We start from the raw sequence: 23,556 nt of genomic DNA on the forward strand, positions 1-23,556 counted from the left end.
GACCCAGGACTTTCAGCGCTGGTCCATGCTGCCATTTTCTTTAGCAGGCAGGATCAGCTGTATCAAGATGAATGTTTTGCCGAAATTCTTGTACCTCTTCCAGTGTTTACCAGTATTTATCCCCAAAAAATTTTTTAGGACACTTGATGCTTCAGTTTTTCAGTTCATATGGAACAGAAAACCTCCTAGAATACGAAAGAGTATCCTACAGAAAAGTAAGGAAATGGGAGGGCTTGCCACACCAAATTTCTTATGCTATTATTGGTCTGTTAATATTCGTACAATGTTATTTTGGTGCAATGCGAACTGCGAGACTCCCAAATGGTTACCAATAGAAGAGGCCTCATGTAGCTCTGCTTCCTTGTACTCTCTTTTATGCCTTCCCTGTGCAACATCTCCCATAACTTACACTAACAATATAATTGTTAGGAACTGCCTTAGAATATGGGCTCAGATTAGGCAACATCTTGGGATCCAGAGAATACCTCTTTTATCACCACTAAACTCTAATCCTCTATTTCCACCTTCACTCATTGATAAAACTTTTTCAGTTTGGAAAAGCCATGGGCTTTCTTCTCTGAAAGATCTATACTTGGACGGTACTTTTGCCTCATTTGCTCAATTATCTTCAAATTTTAACTTGCCAACTGTCCATTTTTTTAGATTTCTACAAGTTAGGGACTTTATTCGTCATCGTTTCCCAGGTTTTCCAATAATTCCTGCCCCCAATATGGTTGATCAACTACTAGAAATTAGTCCCTCTCCAAAGGGTACTATATCGAAAATATACAACCTCTTAACGTCCAATGTGACTCCTGGGCCTGGCCAACTTCAAGCTACTTGGTCTGATGATCTTAACACAGAGATTGATAATGAAATGTGGCAAACCATTCTAGAACGCATTCACACTTCATCAATTTGTGCCCGACATAGAATTATTCAGTGTAAAGTTGTCCACAGAGCACACTGGTCCAAAAGCAAACTGGCTCAAATCTTTCCAGATGTGGATTCAAGCTGTGTGAAGTGTGGTGTGGGCCCAGCCACTCTCAGTCATATGTTTTGGAGCTGTTCCTCCCTATTTCAATTTTGGGAATCTGTTTTTGACTCACTTTCTGTAATCACCTCGACCACACTACAGCCTGTTCCACTCACTGCTTTATTCGGGGTTCTCCCCAAAAACCAGTCACTGCCACCGCATCATGCTGACCTTGTGGCCTTCCTCACGCTACTGGCTAGACGTATCATACTGATGCACTGGAAGAATCCTCTCCCACCCTCACATTCTCATTGGATAAAAGATGCCCTTTCGTTCATGAAACTGGAAAAAATTAGACATACTGTCAAAGGCTCTGAAATCACATTTTCAAGAATCTGGTCACCGTTTCTGGACCATGTTAGGTCTTTGACACTCGATGTGACCCCATGAGTGGTGCTCCCCTTACTTACCAGTTGTAATGACATACACCCTGTATCCAAGTTTTATAACAATTTTAGTAGCACAGAATACATTAAGCCCTTTAAGTGCCCCATTTTAGTTGTTTTCTGTTGAATTTATATTTTATTTTCTGCTTGTTTATTTTTGAATTATCTACTTTTTATCCATGTGTTTATGAAATTAATTGCTGGATTTTTGTTTGTGTATGTCTTGTTTTATTTTTGGTTCTTGTCTTGTTATTTATTAGTTTATGCTTATTCTCCAAAGTATTGTCTCAAGTATAACTTGAATATCTATGTATGGTGCTCATTGTTTTGTTAAAAATTAGAAATAAAAAAAAAAAAAAAAAAAAGAACACTGTTCTGGACAGAGAAGCAGAAGTGGCAACATCAGCCGGTTTGGTCCGGTTCTAATCAGTTCTTGTGGTACGTAACTCTTCACGCCACCAGGAAAACGTCCTTGGCCGAATCCTGGAAGATTCTGCAACAACTTGAACACGTTGTAAAAAAGTGACAAAACGAGAACAGACAGTGACTTACTCAAAAATGTCCACTTCTCAGACAAACAAAGTGAAGGTATATAAAGTCTGTGTTTCCATCTGTGAGACATCCTGTGACCAGAAACTGCTGCTGGAACAGACTCTTCAACTCATCATCAAAACAAGGTAACATTTAAAGTCCTGCTGCTCATCGTGATGTTTTCTGTCTTGGTTGAGTTGATTTGTGATACTAATTATGAACTTTCCTAACGACTCTTTCCACAGATGGCTACTGGTCTCGTCTTCACTCTGGTTCTTGGTCTGAGCTTTGGACTCTGGGATGGAGCTGATGTAAGTAAGGACTTAAAACAATGATTGGTACGTCCCTGTTGTGAGCTTTGGCTGACTGACGCAGATCAGATGGAGCAATCTGAGCCATTATTTGGTTGAACTTCAATGAAGAAACTTTGTTTTGTTGGGAATTTTTTTTCTGAAACTTTGGGTTTTTCCATCCACAGGCATGTCAACTGGCAGGTGCGTGCTTCTTTTATTGTTGTTATATTGAGTTTCTAACACCAAGAAGACAACAGTTATATAGTGGGAAGTTCTTTAAAAATATAGAAAACTTTTGCTTTATTTGGTCGTCCTTTCAGCACATGTACAGGACTTAATTTCTGTATAAAGTAAGTTAATAAATTGTTTAATCAGTACATATTGCACAGAAACATCCCATCCTGCAAGGCAGATAGGTCACAGTAGTTTTTACAGAAGGCAGCTAGAAACGCTAAGAAGGCAAATTATTGTCTGAATAAAATAACTGATCAGAACCAATAAATGTCATTTCAGAGGTTTTTCATGTGAAAATATTTTCTAATAATTTTTATGTATATTTACCATAATAGTTATGTAGTGGTGTGATTGAGAGGTGATGAGTCTGACACAGAGGACCCAGATTGGAATTAATAAATGATAATTTAATGACAAAATCCAGAAAATACAATGTCCAAAATCCAGGCAGCACAGAGATGAGCAGAAGGTTAAAGCTCTTTACTGGTAGCAACTGGGTATATAAAGGACCTGACTGACTGACTGACTGACTGACCAAGGCAAGACGGTTAGGCAAGAGGAGGACCCAACGAAGAACAAGGAAGACGGGTGGGTTTAAAAACACAGAGGGTAATCAGGGAAATGAGACACAGCTGGAACAATCAAAGGGCAGACAGGACAACACGGAGACTCAACGGACACAGAAACCCAAAATAAACACACAGAAAAACTAAAATCCTCACAATAATGTTTGATGTAGCTGAACCTCTGGACTGTGTTCGGTGATAAAATGATGCTGATTATCGGATGGACGTATTTACCTTTTTTCTTCATATTTCCCAGCTCCCACAAAACTTGACTGCCCTGCAGGCTGGAGTTGGTTCGAGCGTCGCTGTTTTGTGTTTGTGCGTTATAAAAAGTCCTGGGCTGCAGCAGAGGTACAGCAGATGTGCTGGTCACAGCAGATTTCCTAATTTCAAAGGAAATGTAAATTTATTGATACAAGACAATAAAATTCACCAACAACAAGGTTACAGAAACTGATTTAAACAAATAGAACCAGAATTTCTAAAGGTCGATATTCAGCTGCACCAACTGTCTCACTGGACAGAGGGAAGTTTAAACCACTGTTGCCTTTTTCAGAAATATTGCCTCTCATTGGATTCACATCTGGCCTCATACCACAGTGCAGAGGAGTACAAGTTCATCAGAAACCTTGTCCACCAAGCAACTGGAAAACACACAGAAACTTGGATTGGAGGTTATGATTCAGCACAGGTGAGTTTTTAAAAACACTAATAAGTCTGTCTGGTTGATCACTTTTCATGTCAATATGCATTTCTCATGGCACTTTGTAAATGCTTTGAGACGACATTTGTTGTTAATTGGCATTTTATAAATGAACTGAATTGAATTGAACAGGTGTTCCTAATAAAGTGGTCAGTTCAGTCAAAGACATTCCAGTTGATCCTGGTTATAACACGATGCAGTTAACTGCAGATTAGACTATCAACTGGTCAACAGTTATCTCAGGAAACCCAGTTTGTTGTATTGAATAACTGACTATGCTAAACTCCCTCATGCTGAGGAAGCAACAGTGGAGAGGAATGAGAGGAGACCTCCAACAGAACCAGAACCTGTGCTGCTCTGACCAGCTGAGGGTTTTAAATAGAAATGATCCAAACACAGTTCACATTTTCTACAATGAGTGACTGAAGTCTAGGTTGGTTCTGTGTGATTTGTTTGTAAAGGAGCTTAAAACTAAGATGTTCTTTCAGGAAAGGACCTGGTTTTGGAGTGACGGTTCCAAGTTTATGGTTACTAACTGGGGCCCCGGTGAGCCAAACAACGGTCGTGGTATCGAAGACTGCATGGACATCAACATAAAAGGTATTTATTACTGGAGTTACACAATCTGTAATTCAATAATTTCATTTAAATGTATGTTTTAATAATATCTTTGTATCTGGTGGCTTGGTAGGTAGGAGTTTGTCCTGTAATTGGTGGGTTCCTGGTTTGAACTGGTATGAGAGGCCCCATGGGCCAAAACTATCAAACTCTCTCACATTCACAGTCAAACTCTCTTACACGTTTTATCAAACTCTCTGACAGAGTTTGTTTGCAACGGAAGTTAACTTAAAATTTTAGTTTCTGATTGGACCCCAGGCAGGCTTTTCAAAATAAAAGCGGACCTCCAGTTTATGTCTGATTCATGTTTCTCTCCTGCGGCTTTAAAAATTTAAAACTTTGTGTTAATTGATTTGCTAAAGGAAATCATGTATCTGAAAATAAATTAAAACATATTATGTTGGCAAAACATTCTGTAAACCACATATGTGCTACCTCAATCAAAACTGCTGACATTTGACATGCAAAAATATCTTTCAGATTACATCAACAATACCTTACCAGGTACTTCTCTCACTTCAGGATGACACAGGGACACCTATAAGACCAATTTTAACTAAAGTAACACATATGTGCTTTACAGGATTTTTTGCCCACACAATATTTTTTTTTCAGATACATAATGTCGTTTTCAAATTAAAACCCTCTATGGCATGGCGTTGCCCTGAGGCAACAAACCACATTTCTGTAGCTCACGTTGCTCCTTTATTTTATTTTTGGGGGAATGATTTAAAATACCTCCAGACATATTTTTGTCCAAATAAAAGAGGTATTGAGGTTCATGTGACCTTTACTTAGAAGAGCAGCAGTCCTTTTTATGAAGCGGAGGTGCATGCTACACCTTGCCTCCTACTTGTAAGTTATACATCACTTTTCTTCATGTTTAAATTTGGGTCACTATCTAAAAATATTTTAATATCTCTGAGTATGTAAAGAAGCATTATAGATCATTTCAAGACAATTTTTTATAACTTATATGGTAAAACTGTTTTTTTGTTTGTTGCCTCAGGGCAACACTGCACATTTAGGGCCCTTTTGCTCAGACAATATTATTCTAATGTGATGATATTCAGTTGATTACAAAATAATTATCAGAGCCAATTTTTTTACTTTATTATTGACTAACAGCAACAGGAGATGGATGCAAGATCGTTTCATGGACAAAATGTGCATGGTTCATAAGCTGGGGTCATTCCCAATGAAAACATGAGGATCCAGTGTAAAACCATTATTTCATTGTTTGTTTATCCTCAAAACTGACTTCAGTCCCAAAGGGTGAAGAGCTGGTCATCAATGAACAAATGGCCCCATTCCAAGGCAGGCAAAGACTGAAGCAATACCTGCTAAACCCAAATATACGGGTCTGCAGGGAACTTCATATGGCTGGAGCAGATGGTGTTCCTTACAACTTGAGAATCTACACAGGGCCAAATCTACCAGATATGGCAGCTGGTGGAAATGTTGTCCTTTGCTTGGCTCAAATTCTAACAAAAAATCAGATCTACAAACTTATAAAAAGAACCTGCAGCCCTAAGTCCTGTCACTGATATGAATCTGGTCACTACAACCCATAGATAATCAGATAAACAGATGGTAATTCCCAGGTACGCCAATAATCAAGTGCCAAAAATGTGATGCACACTTTTTTTCACATCAGCAAGCAATTCCTTCCTGATGTTTAACATATAATGGGGAAAAAGACTGATTTCAACATCCTTAGTGATTCTAACTCTGCCAACCATACACACGTACAAACACACAAATGCTCGTTTTAGTAATTTGCGCAAATGTACCATTCATTAATGAAAGTTAGCTGTTTATTTTATATTTGGTGAGTTGGAACCATGTCTCATTTATTTTTGTCAAAAAAGGTTTTTTTTTTATGAATATAGTTTTTGTTTGATTTGTATTTCATTTCTCATAATCACTGTAGAAAACTTGCCGTTTTAGACCCCTTGTAGCTCAATGTTGCCCTGAGGCAACAAACCCAAATCCGGTTCCGGGAGGTTAGGGTCCGATTTTATGATTGATATGTAATTAGGGACCAACAAGCTCCCAAAGAATGCAGGAAAATATTTTTTCCCCCAAAAAATAAAAAGTCATGCCATAGAGGGTTAATTAACACAAAGCTTTAGCCTGTTATAGCCGCCGGAGAGAAACGTGATGTGTGAATTAAACATAAAGTGGAGATGCGCTTTTATTTTGAAAAGAGAGCGCCATAACTTGTGCAGGCTGGCTTTACTGCCATTTCCGCAGAGACGGCCAGCTTTATCCCACTGATAGATGGCTGTCGGCTTCTAAACACTTCTGATAATGCTGATATTACTGTGGGAGCGCTGACGATGTCATTTAAAATATTAGTTGCCTCTGTTAGTCGCTGCCGCTCAGCTATTTTTCTGTCCGTGAAAACCCGCCTACTCCTGCCTGGGGTCCAATCAGAAACTGAAATTTTAAGTTAACTTCCGTTGCAATCAAACTCCGTCAGAGAGTTTGACTGTGAATGTAAGAGAGTTTGATAGTACGTGTAAGAGAGTTTGTAAGTTTTGGCCCATGGGGCCTCTCATAAACTGGTGGGTAACCCACCAATTACCCACCAGTTACAGTGGGTAATTGGTGGGTTTGAACTGTTGGAGACTTTCACATTTCCAGTTAAGGTTGCAGGAGATTCCAGAAGAGTCAGTGAGTTAAAATCAACCAAAGTTTATTAAAAGTACAAGATATATCTTGGAGATTCACTTAAGCATCAAACATGCGTACAGTTACCCAAAGGCAATCACGGTGAGATCAGAAGTCCTTTGTCTGTCTCGTACTATCCAGCCCCCCAGTGACTGTCCTGCTCCGCTCTGTGGCTCGGCCCCCATAGCTAAGAGCGCGTTCAACCATTTGTTTTAAGGGTAGTAGTCATAAAATGTTTCGAGAGATCGCAGAACAAAGCAAGACCCCACTTGTAGTCTCCTTGTAACTCATCAAGGCAAATTCATGTTTATACATCAATGTAACATTGAACAAAAATCATTTAATAATATTTCCACAGAACCCCCACTCCATTCATGTCTGTTGTGTCTTGGGCACTTCATCTGCCCTGCATGCTTTCTGTAACTGATCCAATCATGTCAAAGGTTTGCAGTCAGGATTTGTCTCTTTGTCTCTTTAAGGACAAGATAATGTGAATGATGATGATTGTGCCAAGAAGCTTCCCTTCATCTGTGTTATACCCGTCTAATCTTCCTCTTCTTATGCCTAAAAACCTGAAATGCCCATATGGGTTTCCTGCTGGTGATGTCACTTCCACCTGGATGTTAAGCCTCGATGACATCACTGCTGGAAGAACCTGATTTCACTTCATTTGATCACTTTAATAAACGTTTATTTCTCTGAAATCTGATTTTATTCTTTTATTTAAAATATGTCAACATTATAAGCAGCAGCTTATAAACTAATAGTTCTAAATCTCAGCTATAACTTCATGCTGAAAATCATCAGGATATCAGTGCATCAGTAAGGTAATAAAAATCTATGAAATATGAACAGTTTTCACAAACTCTGAACCACCTGGTTTGAACAAATTCACTAGTGTCACAAATATTTGACACCTAATGAAACCTGGTAAGAATGTTTGTGATCATAAACCTCTGAAACACCAGAGCATCTTTAGTTAAAAATCTGTTGACCCCGACCAGAATACTGCAGATGGGTCGTTAGGTCTCACCGCAGGACGATGATCCAAATCACACATGAATACTGACATTTTTCAGCAGACAGAGAATCAACTTTCTACCATGGTAATCCCATCGCTCAGACCAAAATCCTACAGAACCCCTGTGTGCTTAGCTGAATATAACCACACAGAGAACACAGAACATAGACTGCTTCAAAATAAAAGAATGTCGACAGTCAGTAAGTAAAAACCTAAATAAATGCAATCTGTCTTAAACTCTTGTGGCTGCGTTTACAAGTTTCAAAGTTATCTAGAAACCTAAAACTGTACATGCAAAAGTATTTTCTAATCCCTTTATTTAAACTGCATGACTTTCTATCATTCATCCTTCCATTGTCTCCACCTGCTTGTCCTGGAAGGGCCGAAGAGGGCCTGGTGCTCCTGGTCAGCGGTTTGTTTCCTATTAGAAGCTGTTGGTGAAAACAGCCACACCCAGAATCTCCTCCTCAGCTCAGGTCATCAGAGGCATTTGGTCGACAGACGCCCAGTCTTGGTCAACAGAGTTTTTCTCGCTTTGAATTACATTTTTGCTGATATCTGCACATCTCTGCTGTGCACACTTCAGGGAACCTGTAATTCCATGGATCCTTCTGCAGAATCCTAAGTAAACCTGGCTGATGGTTTATTCCTTTGGCCGGGATTAAGTACTGGATGCACAAACAGTAACCTGTATGTTTGGACCCTTAGCTCCAGGGACATGGAGTAGCCTTCTCTCTGCCAGTGAGCATGCTGTCTCTCCAGTGTCACTGTAGCTGAGTTAATTAATTTTTTTTTTCTTTTCTGATGAACCTTGTCAAAACACCCTTTTGTTGAATTAACATGATTGTTGTTGCCTTTACACTGCAGTGGGTTATTTCTGTTTTATACTGTTTTTTATTTTTGGATCCTAATGTGGCCCCAAATCCATCCCCATTATCTATGTATATTTGTTTTTCCTTGGTTTTTGAATTGTATTTTATTTTGGTGGAGAAGCTTTTATTTTCTTGTTTCCTTTTTCCGTGTCACATCCTGTGTGTTCCCGCTGCTCTCCTCAGTTCGCGCTGCACTGGGGAAAGGTAAGGCACAGCGTTGTCTTCTGCTTGTACATTAAAATATTCAAAATGTAAAAAGAAAAAGTATGCTGTTCAACTCACAAGTTGTAAATAGTTGTTTAACTTTTTGATGTTTAGCACAACACTGTTCTGGGTATTTAATTCCCACGTTGGTGACATTTATCCAGTTTACCGTGTCAACATGGTTATTCTTTTTGTTCTTTTGGATGGTAAAGGTGTGAGTGGGAAAGCCAGTCAGGAGCTGCTTCTGAAAGCTGTGTGAAGCTGACACCCCACCCACATCAAAAAATTCAGCAAATAGCCTGAATGGTTAGTGCTCCGTTTGTGCAGGTTTGTGCCGTTAAAATTTTCGTTTGTGCAGTTTTGGTTTCTGAGATATTAAAAATGATTTTTTAGGTCATCCAGAGTTCACCATCCCCCCATATCGCTCCAAAACAAATCAAAGTGAGCTACTTCGTTAGTGCTCCGTTTGTGCCGTTGAAATTTTCGTTTGTGCAGCTTTCGTTTTCGAGATATTAAGAATTATAATGTTGGCCGAAGACGTCACCGTCACCCCATCTTGCCCTAAAACAAACCATAGTGGGCTACTTCTTTTAATTCTTCAGATTTTCAGCTGTTGTACAATGTGTACCTTTTGTTTTGTTCGGAGCCCCCCAGGGGACATGGGGAATTTTTTTTTCTTTTGCGTTCCCTCGCAATACTTTTGCGTTCCCTCGCAAAAGGTTTTGCGTTCCCTCGCAGAAAGCAGCCCTTTAAACCATTCAGACACAAACACAATGGAGACACAATCAGATGACTTATTACCCCGCGATAATAACTCAATAACCCATGGAAAAACCTTATAAGCTTGTATTAAAGCAGAAAGTACGGCTTCCACCGTAAAAAAGGCTTATAGTATCAATTATGCCGCATGAACTGATCAGTAGATTATTGCGAGGGAACGCAAAAGTTTTGCGAGGGATCGCAAAACGCAAAAGTATTGCGAGGGAACGCAAAAGTATTGCGAGGGAACGCAAAAGTTTTGCGAGGGAACGCAAAAGAAAAAAAATTCCCCATGTACCCTGGGGGGCTCCGTAGTTTTGAACTTCAATAAAGACTTAGAACAAGAAAAAATGTGTCTCATTTCAAGTAATGTTTCAAGATAGCAATGTTTTCTCACGAACGTAGCGTTCTCTCCACAATAATTGAATCCTGCTAATAAAGGACATGCAGCCCTGACCCTAACGTAATGTGTATAACCTGTTCAACTGTGCTTTGGTTTCGGAGGTGGTCTGAACAATTATATTCACATTGTTGACGTACTGTCTGCTGATTATGCAGCAAACATGTAAAAAATATACATTAGCCTATAACGGTTCAAAAAATAGAGAAAAAAAAATCCACAGCCAATTTGCTAGTTGCTTGAGCAAAGTTTTTGCAGAGTAAAACGGAAATGTCATTGGTTCAAAGTTCATCCAAGTAATGTACTTAATATTTAGTAAATATATTTTCAATGCAACGACTTTCATTTCATCCAATTTCTTACATTAAATGTGTATGGGCTTCAAGGATTTTGAAAAGCTCCACGTTTTGCGAACTTTGACATAGTTCTCACACAACTGGGATTGGCTCCACCCACACTGTAGTGAGCCCCCTCCCCCACCACCCCCGATCTTGTTTTGGCGGCAGAGCAAGTGTAATTTCAACCTCTCGTTAATATTCTAGCGGTCTCAAATCGTTTTGAATGTCATTTTTGGAATTTTTTCAACCCCGATTTTGATTTTTGAACAAGGTAAGTAAATTAATGCTCAGGTTTCACATAAAATATTGACTCAATGCAATCCATCCCCATAAAAGCAGAGAGGATGTATGCAGGGCTAGCTTATATATGCATTTATTTAAATTCACAACTTGTATTAAGTCGATATTTCAAACCTTTTGAAACATAGCGAGGCATCATCTTGCAGCCTTTACATTTATATTGAATCATTAACACTTAAGCATATGCACAAAGGGCACATCTTCTGAATTCAATTAAAAAATTTATTCCAAAGGAAAATTAAAATTTAACAGGTACTTACATTTTCAAGTAATAATGCATTATTGAATTATATATATTTTTAATTAGCTTAAATGTTAGAAATTAAACTGGGAAAACCAACTTGATTTTTTTAAATTCAAGACTATTTTAAGTGTGCAGACACTGCTAGAATACAATTTGTGGCTTCTTTGAAATCATGTAGGCAATAATTATTTTAAGCAATGCTAATCAAAGCCTTTTTATTTTTTAACTAGATGCCTCGACAGCCAGCGGTAGACAGAGAGTCTCTTTTCGCAGTTCTCTGCAACTCAAAAGAGGCCATTCTAGAAAACGGCCATATAGCCACTCCAGCTGCCGCTGTCTGGACAGAGATAAGTCAGCAGTTGGGAAATAAAATGTCTGCAAAAAGTCTGTACACATTTGTAAAGCTGAACAGACAACATCTGGTCATGCTTGGAAGTTAATCAAGGAAGTGATCCTGAAAGCCCCGTGGACACAGAGTTTGACTCAGACACCACTTCTCCTGGTCAATGTTTAGATTTTCAGCTCGACGTTCCATTTGAAGATTGGATTAAATTTATACCACAAAAAGTTGAATATAATGACAAGTTTTCATCATCTGGTAAAAGGAATTACACAATTTTAAAACCTGGCACATGGAGTCATATAATTAATGATCTGGTTTGGAAAAAGTTGAAAAGCACTTGTACGTTTGTATTACAAAGAGCAAAAGTTTATCCAACTGTCACTAGCAAGTACATTAACATCACAGGCTTCTGTAAAGAGTGTCAAAGTCGTGTTAAAATGACATGTGACAGAGAGCCAACGGTCAACAGCCCAATGGTGCGCCAGTGTTCCATTGAAGGCGCCAACATCTCCCTGCACACTGGCAAGTCCAAAAGATTCATGTCAGGAACCCTTCGTGCACAGATTTCAGAAGAGTTGTGTGAGGGCAGGATGGAACCATCTGTATGGAGGTCAGCAAAGGCATCAGAGCTGATGGATATAGGAGATCCCGAGCCAAGTCACCTTCCAAACCTGGCAACCTTACGAAAAGCCAAGCAGGAGAGAAAAGATTTGGAGTTAGGCGACAAAGACCCCGTTCTATCTTTGCAGTTATTAAAGTATAGCACACCCAACAGTGGCAGTATAAGAGATATTGGTCTGGATAAATTCTTTTGTCACTATTGGAGTCAAACTCAGATACATGTTTATAAGGCACTGACCAAAAAATGTCCCTCAGTAGTTTGCTTTGATGCAACTGGTTCAGTTATCAGAAAACGGGCACAACCAAATGGTACATCTGGCCACATCTTCTTATACCAAGGTGTTCTGAAGGGAGACAACTGTTCAGTCCCAGTCGTACAAATGCTATCAGAAAGGCATGACATTAACGCTATTGCAACATGGCTGACGGAATGGCTTCGTGCAGGCGCAGCTGTACCAAAAGAAGCTGTGAGTGACTTTTCCCTGGCTATTCTTGGTGCTCTGGTGAAGGCCTTCACTCCTTGTCCTAACCTGAAATCATACATTGATGAATGCTTCCATGTGCTACTTGGGAACCAGTCTGCAAAACTTCCTCCCTGTTATATCAGGGTTGATGTTGCCCACTGCATAAAGATGGTCTGCCAGTGGGACTGCCTGAAAAACAAGTCACACCGTGTCAAAGACTTCTTTGTCAGGGGAATAGCAAAGCTTCTTCAGGCACAAAGCTTGGACCATGCAAAGCAGCTAATACATGCCATCACTGTTGTGGCTCTCAGTGAGGCAGAAGGTGATGACAGTTCTGGAACCCCTCTTGAATCAGAGAGGTGCAAAAAATACCTGAAAACCCAGATTGCAGAAGACTCCATCATCATTCCAGATGAAGACACAAAGGAAGTTCATCAAGTGGATCCATGTAATGACATCCAGACTGACCTACGAGACTGGGTGTCAAACATTTGTGAGGAGAGCAGGACACATGCTGCAGCCAATGGGGATAGGGATAACATTCATTTCCTCCCTGAGATTGTGCCACACATTATAAGACTTGCAAGTTACTTACCACTGTGGACAGGAATAATGGTTCCCCTCTTCAAAAGCACCAGTCTCACAGCAAGCTCAGCCAATGTTGAAGCCGAATTCAAAAATGTAAAACATGGCCTGTTCAAACATGAGAACTTGCCCATTCGAGTGGATCGCTTCATTTCTCGGCACCTTTCCTTCATCGAAGGAAATATGCGGATTTGCTCTGCCAAAGCAAAAAGAGAGGAGGAACAAGTTACATCAGCGGACGTAGTAATTACACACAATGCTGAAGAAAAAACAAAAATGGATTCTAGCGATTTAATGGAATCTGATCCCGCCAGAAACCTTTCCACAGCAGATGAAAATGTGGTTGAAAACTGGAGAGGACAAATTCTTCCACCCAAAAAGAGGAAGAGGACTTCATACCTGAGTTCCTGCACTGAATGGCTCCATGCAGATTCATCATCTGGGGCCAAAAGAGTGAAAGTGGGACTATTAAAAAATGGAAACATGCATCAGCCTGTTAAAGTTGGTAAACTGTCAATCTCTGTGTTAAACACCTTCTCCTTTGATGCCTTTTGTCAGTGCTTATGCTGTACTTTCTGTGACAGCTCTGCATTTCAAAATGTTGTCATGAATAACAGTGACAACCCTCTCCTGCAGCTGGTGAAATCCATAACTACAGATGGTGTGACCCCAAGGACATACTTGCAGAGGGCAGATCTGCTTAGTTCAATGTTTGCAAAAACACAGTTAAGGTCTGGCACTCACCAAATCGATGCCCAGTGCAATATTGCCACTGTTATTGGGAAGACAATGAGAAATGTGTCAAGTGTTTACCTCTCAAAACACTGCTCTTCACAATACTGCCACCTAAACAAAGGAATGACCAGGGAAGTACCATTTGTTTCACCAGACATTTCTGTCCTGAAGAATTCTGGTATGGCTCAGCTTCACACTTCCATAGAAAAAGGACTCTTCCTTCCACAGTCTCCCTGCCTCAGACCACTGCAGAATGAATCAGAATGTCCAGCACTTCAGGAAATGCTCTCTGTGCAGGAACCGTTACTCACAACTACAGTATCGGAGAAATAGCATGGATTGACACAGACCTTCCAAATTCAACTGAATTTGCTTTGAGTGAATTTCCCTTCATTATGGTTCTGCAAGGAAAAAAATTTACTTTGAGAGCAGTCGTCGCTTTCAGGGGAAGCTTGACCAAAGATGGCCTGGGACATTACACTGCATACTGCCGGAGAGCTCCATTTGTGTGGGAGCTTTTTGATGACCTGGCAAATGTTGTGAAGACAGTGTCTGAAAAGAAGAAAATACTGCCACATGCAGTGTTATACACAGCAGATCTGTGAGGGGGAAAAAAAGGGCGAGAAAGTTTGAAGACCAGACCAAAGGCAAAAAGTTTCATACCATGTTTACATACCCCTGACCAGAATTTATTTTTTTCCTTTTTGCAAGTTATTATGGAAGCTCATTTCCACCATGAAAGAATAAAAGACCAACAGGAAGTCATAACTTTGACTTTAAAAGTTGAAATTATGACTTCAAGTTGGTCTTATTTTTTCTTTAATGGTGGAAATGGGCTTCCATATTATGACAAATGTTCCATATTTTGACTTTTGAGCTCTGCCTAAATCTCAAATGAAAGGAGTTTTCTACTCAAGACAGGAGAAATTTCAGATTATCAAGGCACTGTTTGTTGTTGTTTAAATTGTTAAAGTTCATTGTTCAAATCAACACAGTTTCTTATTTGACTGTATAATTAAATTGCATTTTCAAAACAGTCACTTTCATGGTTCATTACTTCTCAATTATAGAAACCCTTTGCCTCACACTACAGATATTTGGGTGTGTCAATAGCAAACCATGAGGCACATGCAACTTCATAAAAAAACAAAAAGACAATTACCAGAAATATTGTCTTACTCTAACTGTATACACGATTTATAATACCTTTTCTAACAAAACATAGCAACATCAATTGCATAAAAACGACACCGAAAACAAGACTTACATGACAGGAATGTGCTGGAAGACGAAGAACTAAAACAGAAACTACAGCCTACAGCAGGTGAAATTAATTGTCCCCTAATTGGGTATAATTAGTGGATAATTATACCCAGTCATCACATTCAGATGTAAGCAGCTGAATCTTAAACTCTGAAAGCGCCAAATAAAGTAAAATCAAATCTAGTCATTTGTATTTGATTCTTGAGAATAGGGACAAAACAGGTCCTATGGATAAAGCATGAAATTTGAATAAAATATACACAAAATATATTTTTTTCAAATATCTAACTAAACTAACCTGGGTCATGTGAGCACAACAATGTATATTTTTCTTTTTTTTGCTGAATATTTTTTTATTTTAAACATTGTAGTCGGTGGATGATGCCTGTAAAAGCCCTTGTCCAGGAGCAGAACTGAACACATTCTTATAGTTTAAAACAATTAAAGAAATACTAAAATTATATATTATGACAATTAAGTATAAGTAGTCATATAAATAATTATAAAAGTATCGATAAATTGAATTAAAAATAATTTTTAGATATTTTCCAACTCCGTTAAAATTTGTCCTTAGTTTTTGTCAACACCGTCAGAAATGAAAAGAATGTAAAAAAAATCAGGCATTATTGGGGGGCACCAGAACTTCTGAGGACCCCATGACGTTGTCTTTTCTCTTCCTTTGCTAGGAGGGCTAGTTAGCTCCGGTTAGCTTAAGTTATTCTTTAGTTTTTTCTTCTGTTTTATTCCTAAGTTGTTTGTCACAACCATGATGTGTCAACTCCATAACTGACAATTTACAAAACTTTGATGAAATTTTGCGAAATAAAAGCTTAATTTTGGTATAATGTAAAGATTTCATGGACCTGATGAGCTACAATATGGCCTCATTCAGAATAACATCATATAAATTGAGGTAGTTTGGCATTTCGTCAACTCCGTCAGAGTTTTTCTGACTCTTTCAGTGAAATTGTTGTCAAATCTCACTTAAATGTGCAACTAATTCATTTTAATGTATTTTACATGAATTGCATTACTTCACATGTACCAAGTGTTTCATTTTACTCACTAGTTTGTCACCACCTTCAGTTCTGTGTCAACTCCGTCATGCACTGTCAACTCCATCAGATGGACTTTTTCTTGTTTTTTGTTTTAAATAATATTTATTTTATTTCTTGAGAAGCATTTGTCTGTAAATTGAGTAAAAATATCACTAATGGGGTATTTTAAAAATCATTTTAGATTTATTTTTGTCAGATGGTGATGACAAAGTTCTGGGTCAGGTCGATTAAAAATGTAATTTTTTTTAAAAATTCGCAACTGGGAGCCTGTACCTTAGCATCTTCATATTTTCTAAACATTATTTGTCATATTTGCATACATAAGGTTGAGAAATAATTTTTAAAAAATATGGGAAAATTAAAACCCATTTTGTCCCTATTCTCAAGAATCACTGAATATAATCCTTGGGTGACATTGTGGTCCATCTTACATACCAGTTGGTGGTGGCGACATAATAGCGATAAAGCAAAAAATTTCTTGTTTGGAGCAAAATGGGGGCGGATGACGTCATCGGCCAAAATGATAGCTTTTAATATCTCGAAAACGAAAGTTGCACAAACGAAAATTTCAACGGCACAAACCTGCACAAACAGAGCACTAACGAACTAGCCCACTTTGGTTTGTTTTGGAACATGATGGGGTGACGGTGACGTCATCGGCCAAAATTATAACTTTTAATATCTCGAAAACAAAAGCTGGGACTTCCGGCTTGGGTCATGAAGGAGTAGGCAGCGAGTGTGAAGAGCTCTGACCCAACTTCTAACTTATGAGACCAAACCTTATAGCTTTACCACAGAATTGTCGTACCTTGTACATATTACCGTGTTGGACAACTTTGGCCGGTTTATGGCTACCTCCAAGCAAAAACAAACCTCCTCGATAACCACGCGGAACGCCATTGCTAGCAAGCCAGCCACCATGGCCTCCGACGCTAGCCCTTCCAAAAGCGACGGAATAACTATGACCCAACTAGTACAAGAGTTAGCCAAGCAATGAGAAAGTTTAAAAGAAGACATCTCTACCCTCATTCAAGAATCACTGGTGCCGTTACAAGCTTCGGTGAGCGCTCTGACAGAAACGGTGGGCTCTATACAACAACGCCTAACCGCTTCAGAATCACTCGCAGGTGATAATTTTGAGAAGATATGTGCTGCCGAATCTGCCGTTAAAGCTCTAAAAGGCCAAAATGCTGCACTCTTGGATCGTATTGAAGATCTAGAAAACAGGTCACGCCGCAATAACTTGAGGATTATAAACATTCCAGAAGGCAGTGAAGGTGTGGGGAATACTGTTAACTTTATGATGAATGCGCTAATGGAGCTCACCCGCAGCAACGCACTGTTCGACTCAGCCCCGGTGCTGGAGAGAGCACACAGGCTGGGCGCAAAACCCAGCGACCCTAGCCGCCCTCCGCGCCCTTTTGTGGTATGCTTTCAAAGACACCAGGAGAAGGAACGGCTTCTGCAGTGGGCAAGGCAGCACACAAGCACCTACCAGGGCGCTACACTGAGAATATACCCCGACTACAGCGCTGCTCTGTTGAGGAAACGTGCTGAATTTAATGGCGTTAAACAAGCACTCTACGAGAAGGGGATCAAGTTTCGCTTGCTTTACCCAGCTATCCTACGAGTCTTTCATAAAGGAAAATCCCTCGACTTCAATACTCCGGAAGAAGCACGAGCTTACTGCAATCAGCTGGTGGTTGGGGAAGAGGACTGACATGGACTGGTCGGGTTGTGTGGACACCATCTTACTGCTTGGAAGACGCTCTGACACGTATGTGAACTCTCGCCAAAGTCTATTTTGGGTAATCTAATTGTTTTTGAGAATTTTGGATGTTTTCTTTTTCTTTCTCTTTTACCTATATACTTAACATAACTGAATGTACATTAACGGTATGTTTAACGGTATACCTTTACTTTAATTTTAATACCGGAATGGTTTCAACTAATATAAGCCATACCTGGTAAAAGGTCATAGGCTCTTCACAAGTTAAGAGAAGAGTGTGTATCGGAAGGTTCAGGAGTTGGAAGAGAACCTGCAGTCTGCCCATGTTCCGAGGACAGGCATAGGATATGTTCAGTTTGGGGTTAAAGGGAGATTTATTTTTAAGAAGGGTGGGGTTGTTTTTTTTTCTTTTCTTTTTCTCCTTTGGACGGAGACTTCATTCTGCTGTCTTATATTATTCAGGTCGTCTTTGTTTGTTACTAACCGACGTGTGGGGGTGCTCAACCTGCTTTTCATTTTTGAAGATGTCATATGTCGCACAACATTGATAGTGTTAGGGCAGATATAGGTGTAACTCCAACACGTTTAATTACCTGGAATGTGAGAGGGATGAATGGGCCTAACAAGAGAGCAAAGATTTTTTCTCACTTAAAGAGACTGAATGCAGAAATAATATTTTTACAGGAAACTCATTTGAAAATAGCAGACCATATCAGGCTTAAGAGGAATTGGATTGGACAGAGTTTCCACTCTAACTTTAATAATAAGGCACGAGGGGCAGCCATCCTGATCCACAAAAAAATATTGTTTACACCATCTCGGGTCATCTCTGACCCCCAGGGACGATTTGTGATGGTATCTGGGTCGCTGTTTAACTCTCCTGTAATTCTAGCTAGTATTTATGCCCCAAACTGGGATGATGTGGGCTTTATACATAAACTCACTTCTCTTTTCCCAGACTTCAATAGACATAGTCTTATTCTATCGGGGGATTTCAACACGGTTATGGACCCAGCTATGGACCGCTCTAGCCCTAGAAACTTAACTCGCTCTAAAATGTCTCTTGCTCTTGGTGAGTTTGCTGATAAGGCAGGTTGGGTTGACCCATGGAGGTTCTTTAATCCTAACAAAAAAGAATTCTCCTACTTCTCACATGTTCACCACACATACAGTCGTATCGATTTTTTCCTCATTGACAAGACACTTCTCCCTTTTACAAAGAGAATTGAATACAATACTATTGTTGAATCTGACCATGCGCCGGTCTCCCTGGATATTTTGTTCTCTCAAAATGTCACACAACCAAGAGTTTGGAGATTAGACACATCTTTACTATCAGACAGTCATTTCCGTGAATTCATCGGTAAAGAAATAGATGAGTTTATATATTTTAACAGGTCTGATTCCATATCCCCATCCATATTGTGGGAAACACTTAAAGTAGTTATAAGAGGGAAGATAATTTCTTATTCTATTTCACGGAGTAAGGAAAGAAAGCAAAAAGCAAACGATCTTTTAGTATCACTAAAACAAATTGACCAACAATATTCTACCACTCCAACACCTGAGTTATATAAAGAAAGGGTTACATTGATGACCCAATATGACCTATTGTCAACAGAAATAACTGAAAAACACCAACTTTGGTTAAAAGGACAATATTATGAACATGGGGATAAGGCAGGCCGTCTTTTGGCCTATCAGCTTAAATGTAAATCGGCGTCCCGTCTAATACCTCAGATACATAATACTCCACAATCCTTCACTGTAGACCCAATAGAGATAAACAACACCTTTAAGGATTTTTATTCCAAACTATACACATCTTGTTCCCCGCAAGATAAATCCAAAATGATTAGCTTTTTAGATAATATTGATATACCACAAGTAGATATGCAAGCCAAAGACTGCCTTGAGGAAGCCATAAAGCTACAAGAGATTATTGATTCCATTCATAAAATGCAGAATGGCAAATCACCTGGACCTGACGGTTATATCGTTGAGTTTTATAAAAATTTTTCTCTTCAACTTGCTCCTCTGCTACTTGAAATGTTTAATCACTCCTTTAATCAGAACCATTTACCACAAACCTTAATAGAGGCTTCCATTTCACTTCTTTTAAAGCCAGGCAAGGACCCAAATGATTGTGGCTCATATCGACCTATATCTTTGCTTAATGTTGATGTCAAAGTTTTAGCCAAACTGCTAGCATCAAGGCTAGAGAATGTTGTACCCAACATCGTCTCAACAGAACAAACTGGTTTTATAAAAGGTCGTCAGTCTTTTACAAATATTCGTAAACTTTTAAATGTCATTTATTCCCCTGCGTCTGGGGAGATTCCTGAAGTAGTTGCCTCTCTGGACGCGGAAAAGGCATTTGACCGAGTGGAATTTAATTATTTGTTTACTGTACTGGAAAAATTTGGCTTTGGTTTAAATTTTATAACCTGGATACGCTTGTTATATACATCACCCAAAGCATCTGTTCTTACAAATAAGATATCTTCCCATTTATTTTCTCTCTCAAGGGGCACACGCCAGGGTTGCCCTCTAAGCCCACTCTTATTTGCATTGGCTATTGAACCTTTATCAATAAAATTACGGACAACCCCCAATTTCTTCGTTATTCGTAGGTTTGATACCGAACATAAAATTTCTTTGTATGCCGATGACTTACTTTTGTATATTTCTGACCCAGTGTCATGTATTCCTACTATTGTCAATATTCTTAATGACTTTGGAAGTTTTTCAGGTTACAAATTAAACTTTTCTAAAAGTGAATGCTTCCCAATTAACTATCTAGCCCTTCAGCTACCAGACAATGCGCTCCCCTTTCATATATCAAAGTCCGGATTTAAATATTTAGGCATGCACATCACCCGTACGTTCTCTGATCTTTATGGAAAGAATTTCAAACCTCTCTTGCTTAAATTGGAGGCTGATTTTCAGAGATGGTCCGGTCTCTACTTATCACTTCCGGGTAGAGTTAACTGTATAAAAATGAATGTACTACCCCGCTTTTTGTATTTGTTTCAGTGTCTCCCAATATTTCTGTCTAGGTCTTTTTTCCAGTCTTTAAATAAATTATTCTCCTCTTTTCTCTGGGCAAATAAAAATGCTAGAGTTCGTAGAGAGTTTCTAGAAAGGCCCGGAGATAAAGGTGGTCTGGCTTTACCTAATATGAGAAACTATTACTGGGCATCTAATATCCAAAAAAATTATATATTGGTATCAAAGCCCGCAGCTGGATTGGTGTAAGATTGAAGCAAACTCCTGCACCTCTTCCTCTCTTTCTGCTTTGGTCACTACTGGATTACCACTTTCACCCTCTAAATTCACCCATAATCCTGTAGTATCTTCCTCTCTTAGGATATGGATACAATTCAGACAACATTTTAATCTAAAAGAATTTTCTATATATAGCCCTATTTGTAATAATCACCTTTTCCCAGCTGCCAGGATGGATCACACCTTCGCTCTATGGAGGAGGAATGGTTTGGAAACTTGTGACCATTTTTATATAGATGGTGTTTTTGCCAACTTCACTGACCTTTCGGCCAAATTCCAATTACAAAAAACTGATCTTTTCAGATATTTCCAGGTCCGTCATTTTATTCAAAGTTAAAGTCCAGTATTTCCTGCCTCTCCAGCAGACTCGGGGCTTGAGAAGATTTTGCGTAACCCTTTGTATCTCAGGAGGCACATTGCAAACATCTCAAATATAATAACATCTCTTCAGGAAACAACACTAGATGAGCTTAGAATTGCATGGTCTGAAGAACTTGGTTCTGTTATTTCTGAACATTTCTGGGAACGTGCTCTGGAAAGAATCAATGGAACATCGTCCTGTGCACGGCTTAGCCTAAAAGTCCTCCATAGAACTTACTATACCAAATCCAAACTCTCAAGAATTTATAAGGACATTGATGACAGGTGTGATCGGTGTCATTCTGCCCCAGCAAATATGACCCATATGTTTTGGAATTGCCCGAAATTAACCGAATTTTGGTCATCCATCTGTAAAACACTGAATGATGCATTTAATACCAAAATCAAACCGTTTGCAGGAATGGCCATCTTTGGAGTATTGTTTGAGGAGCACATGCTATCCACTGATCAAATGAACGCGTTCGCCTTTGCTTCCTTGGTAGCCCGTAGACTTATAGTCTTACTCTGGAAATCCTCTGAACCACCTAAAGTCTCGGTTTGGCTCACTGATTTAATGTTTCTCTTGAAATTAGAAAAAATTAAATACTTTATTAGAGGCTCAACAAGACAATTTCATAGGGTGTGGGACCCTATGATGGAGTACTTTAAAAATCTTAAAAACATAGAATCACCTCCATAAGCCTATAGAGCCCTAAGATGTGTATGTGTATGTTTGTGTATAATATAATTGATGATGTCCAATTGTTGTATTGTTGACATGTAATGTCCCCTGTACCCCCACTTTTTTTTTTCCTTCTGTTAAATGTGGGTGGGTGGGTGGGGTTTGGTTGTTAAAAGATAAAGCAAATTCAATTTATGTTACCATATTTTTTTTGTACCTTACTTTGTACTTTTTTGAATAAAAATATAAATAAAAAATAAAATAAAAAAAGCTGCACAAACGACAGTTTTAACTGCACAAACCTGCACAAATGGAGCACTAACGAACTAGCCCACTTTGGTTTGTTTTGGCGCAAGATGGGGTGACGGTGACGTCATCGGCCAAAATTATAACTTTTAATATCTCGAAAACGAAAGCTGCACAAACGAAAATTTCAACGGCACAAACCTGCACAAACGGAGCACTAACCATTCAGACTATTTGCTGAATTTTTTGATGTGGGTGGGGTGTCAGCTTCACACAGCTGCAGCTGAACATGTTTTTGTTTTAAACAGGTATGTGAGTTATTTCAAAATGTTATCTGGTTGTTAAATGTATGTATTTTGTATATTTTTATATTATAATGTAAAATTGTAACTTTTGGGCAGATTATTTCTGTTTCGGTTTTATTTTAATTGTTTTGTATGAATGCAGATTTTATTTTATTATTATTTGTGAACTTTAGTTGATTTTAACCCATTCCTGTGAGTTTGCGCCAAGCTGCGCTGGGGAAAGGTGTGTGTGGGAAAGCTGCTGCTGAACATGTTTTTGTTTTAAACAGAAATAAATCAATGCAAATCCTGGATCCTTGACATGATTCATTCTACAACTGTTACATCACCATCCAAAATGGAGGATGACAGAGGATGTTTGTCCTAGTTGTGGGGTTTTAAGGTCTCCATGACATCACAGAGTTTCCTTCCTGAAACTCCTCCTCTTCCTGCTGCTGGAACCAGGGTTAGCACAGTATATTATTGAATGCATAGTTATCATACAAGTCTTTATTCAGTCCTTCATGGCTGGAGGTAACGGCGTAGGAACAAGTTCATCATTGGGAGCGACTTACATTGGAAACCTGACGTCAACACGTTAGTAACGGTTACTCTAATCTGACCCGTTGTAACAAGTAATCTAACGTGTTACTATTTACAATCCAATAATCATTTTAAAGTCATGTATCTAAGTGACTGTGTTTCTATATTTATACA

The 23,556-nt window shown here is 39.0% G+C and overlaps 1 protein-coding gene and 1 long non-coding RNA gene across 2 annotated transcripts; one reads left to right on the forward strand and one right to left on the reverse strand.

Moving 5' to 3' along the window:
- The first annotated feature begins 2,198 nt into the window (after nucleotides 1-2,198).
- LOC106908996 (ladderlectin-like) lies at nucleotides 2,199-7,747 on the forward strand. The gene is made up of 6 exons (XM_088002950.1): nucleotides 2,199-2,264; nucleotides 2,432-2,447; nucleotides 3,303-3,397; nucleotides 3,603-3,737; nucleotides 4,238-4,349; nucleotides 7,523-7,747. Exons 1-6 carry the CDS (start codon nucleotides 2,199-2,201, stop codon nucleotides 7,588-7,590), a joined length of 492 nt encoding a protein of 163 aa, XP_087859076.1. The 3' UTR covers nucleotides 7,591-7,747.
- Nucleotides 7,748-12,791: 5,044 nt separating this feature from the next.
- On the reverse strand, nucleotides 12,792-13,979 carry LOC106930762 (uncharacterized). The gene is made up of 4 exons (XR_015762069.1): nucleotides 13,728-13,979; nucleotides 13,594-13,633; nucleotides 13,205-13,390; nucleotides 12,792-13,085 (listed from the first exon to the last, which is right to left on the reverse strand). It is a non-coding gene; the product is annotated as an uncharacterized LOC106930762 (long non-coding RNA).
- Nucleotides 13,980-23,556: the final 9,577 nt, after the last annotated feature.

The sequence above is a fragment of the Poecilia mexicana genome, unplaced genomic scaffold (assembly GCF_051168715.1).
Source record: "Poecilia mexicana isolate PSO_F unplaced genomic scaffold, ASM5116871v1 scaffold_23, whole genome shotgun sequence".
NCBI classification, from domain to species: Eukaryota; Metazoa; Chordata; class Actinopteri; order Cyprinodontiformes; family Poeciliidae; genus Poecilia; species Poecilia mexicana.

Coding starts and splice junctions, on each gene's coding strand:
- LOC106908996 (XM_088002950.1), top strand. CDS start 2,199: ATGGCTACTGGTCTCGTCTTCACTCTGGTTCTTGGTCTGAGCTTTGGA. Junction 3,398..3,602: donor AGTCCTGGGCTGCAGCAGAG/GTACAGCAGATG, acceptor TGCCTTTTTCAG/AAATATTGCCTCTCATTGGA. Junction 3,738..4,237: donor GAGGTTATGATTCAGCACAG/GTGAGTTTTTAA, acceptor ATGTTCTTTCAG/GAAAGGACCTGGTTTTGGAG.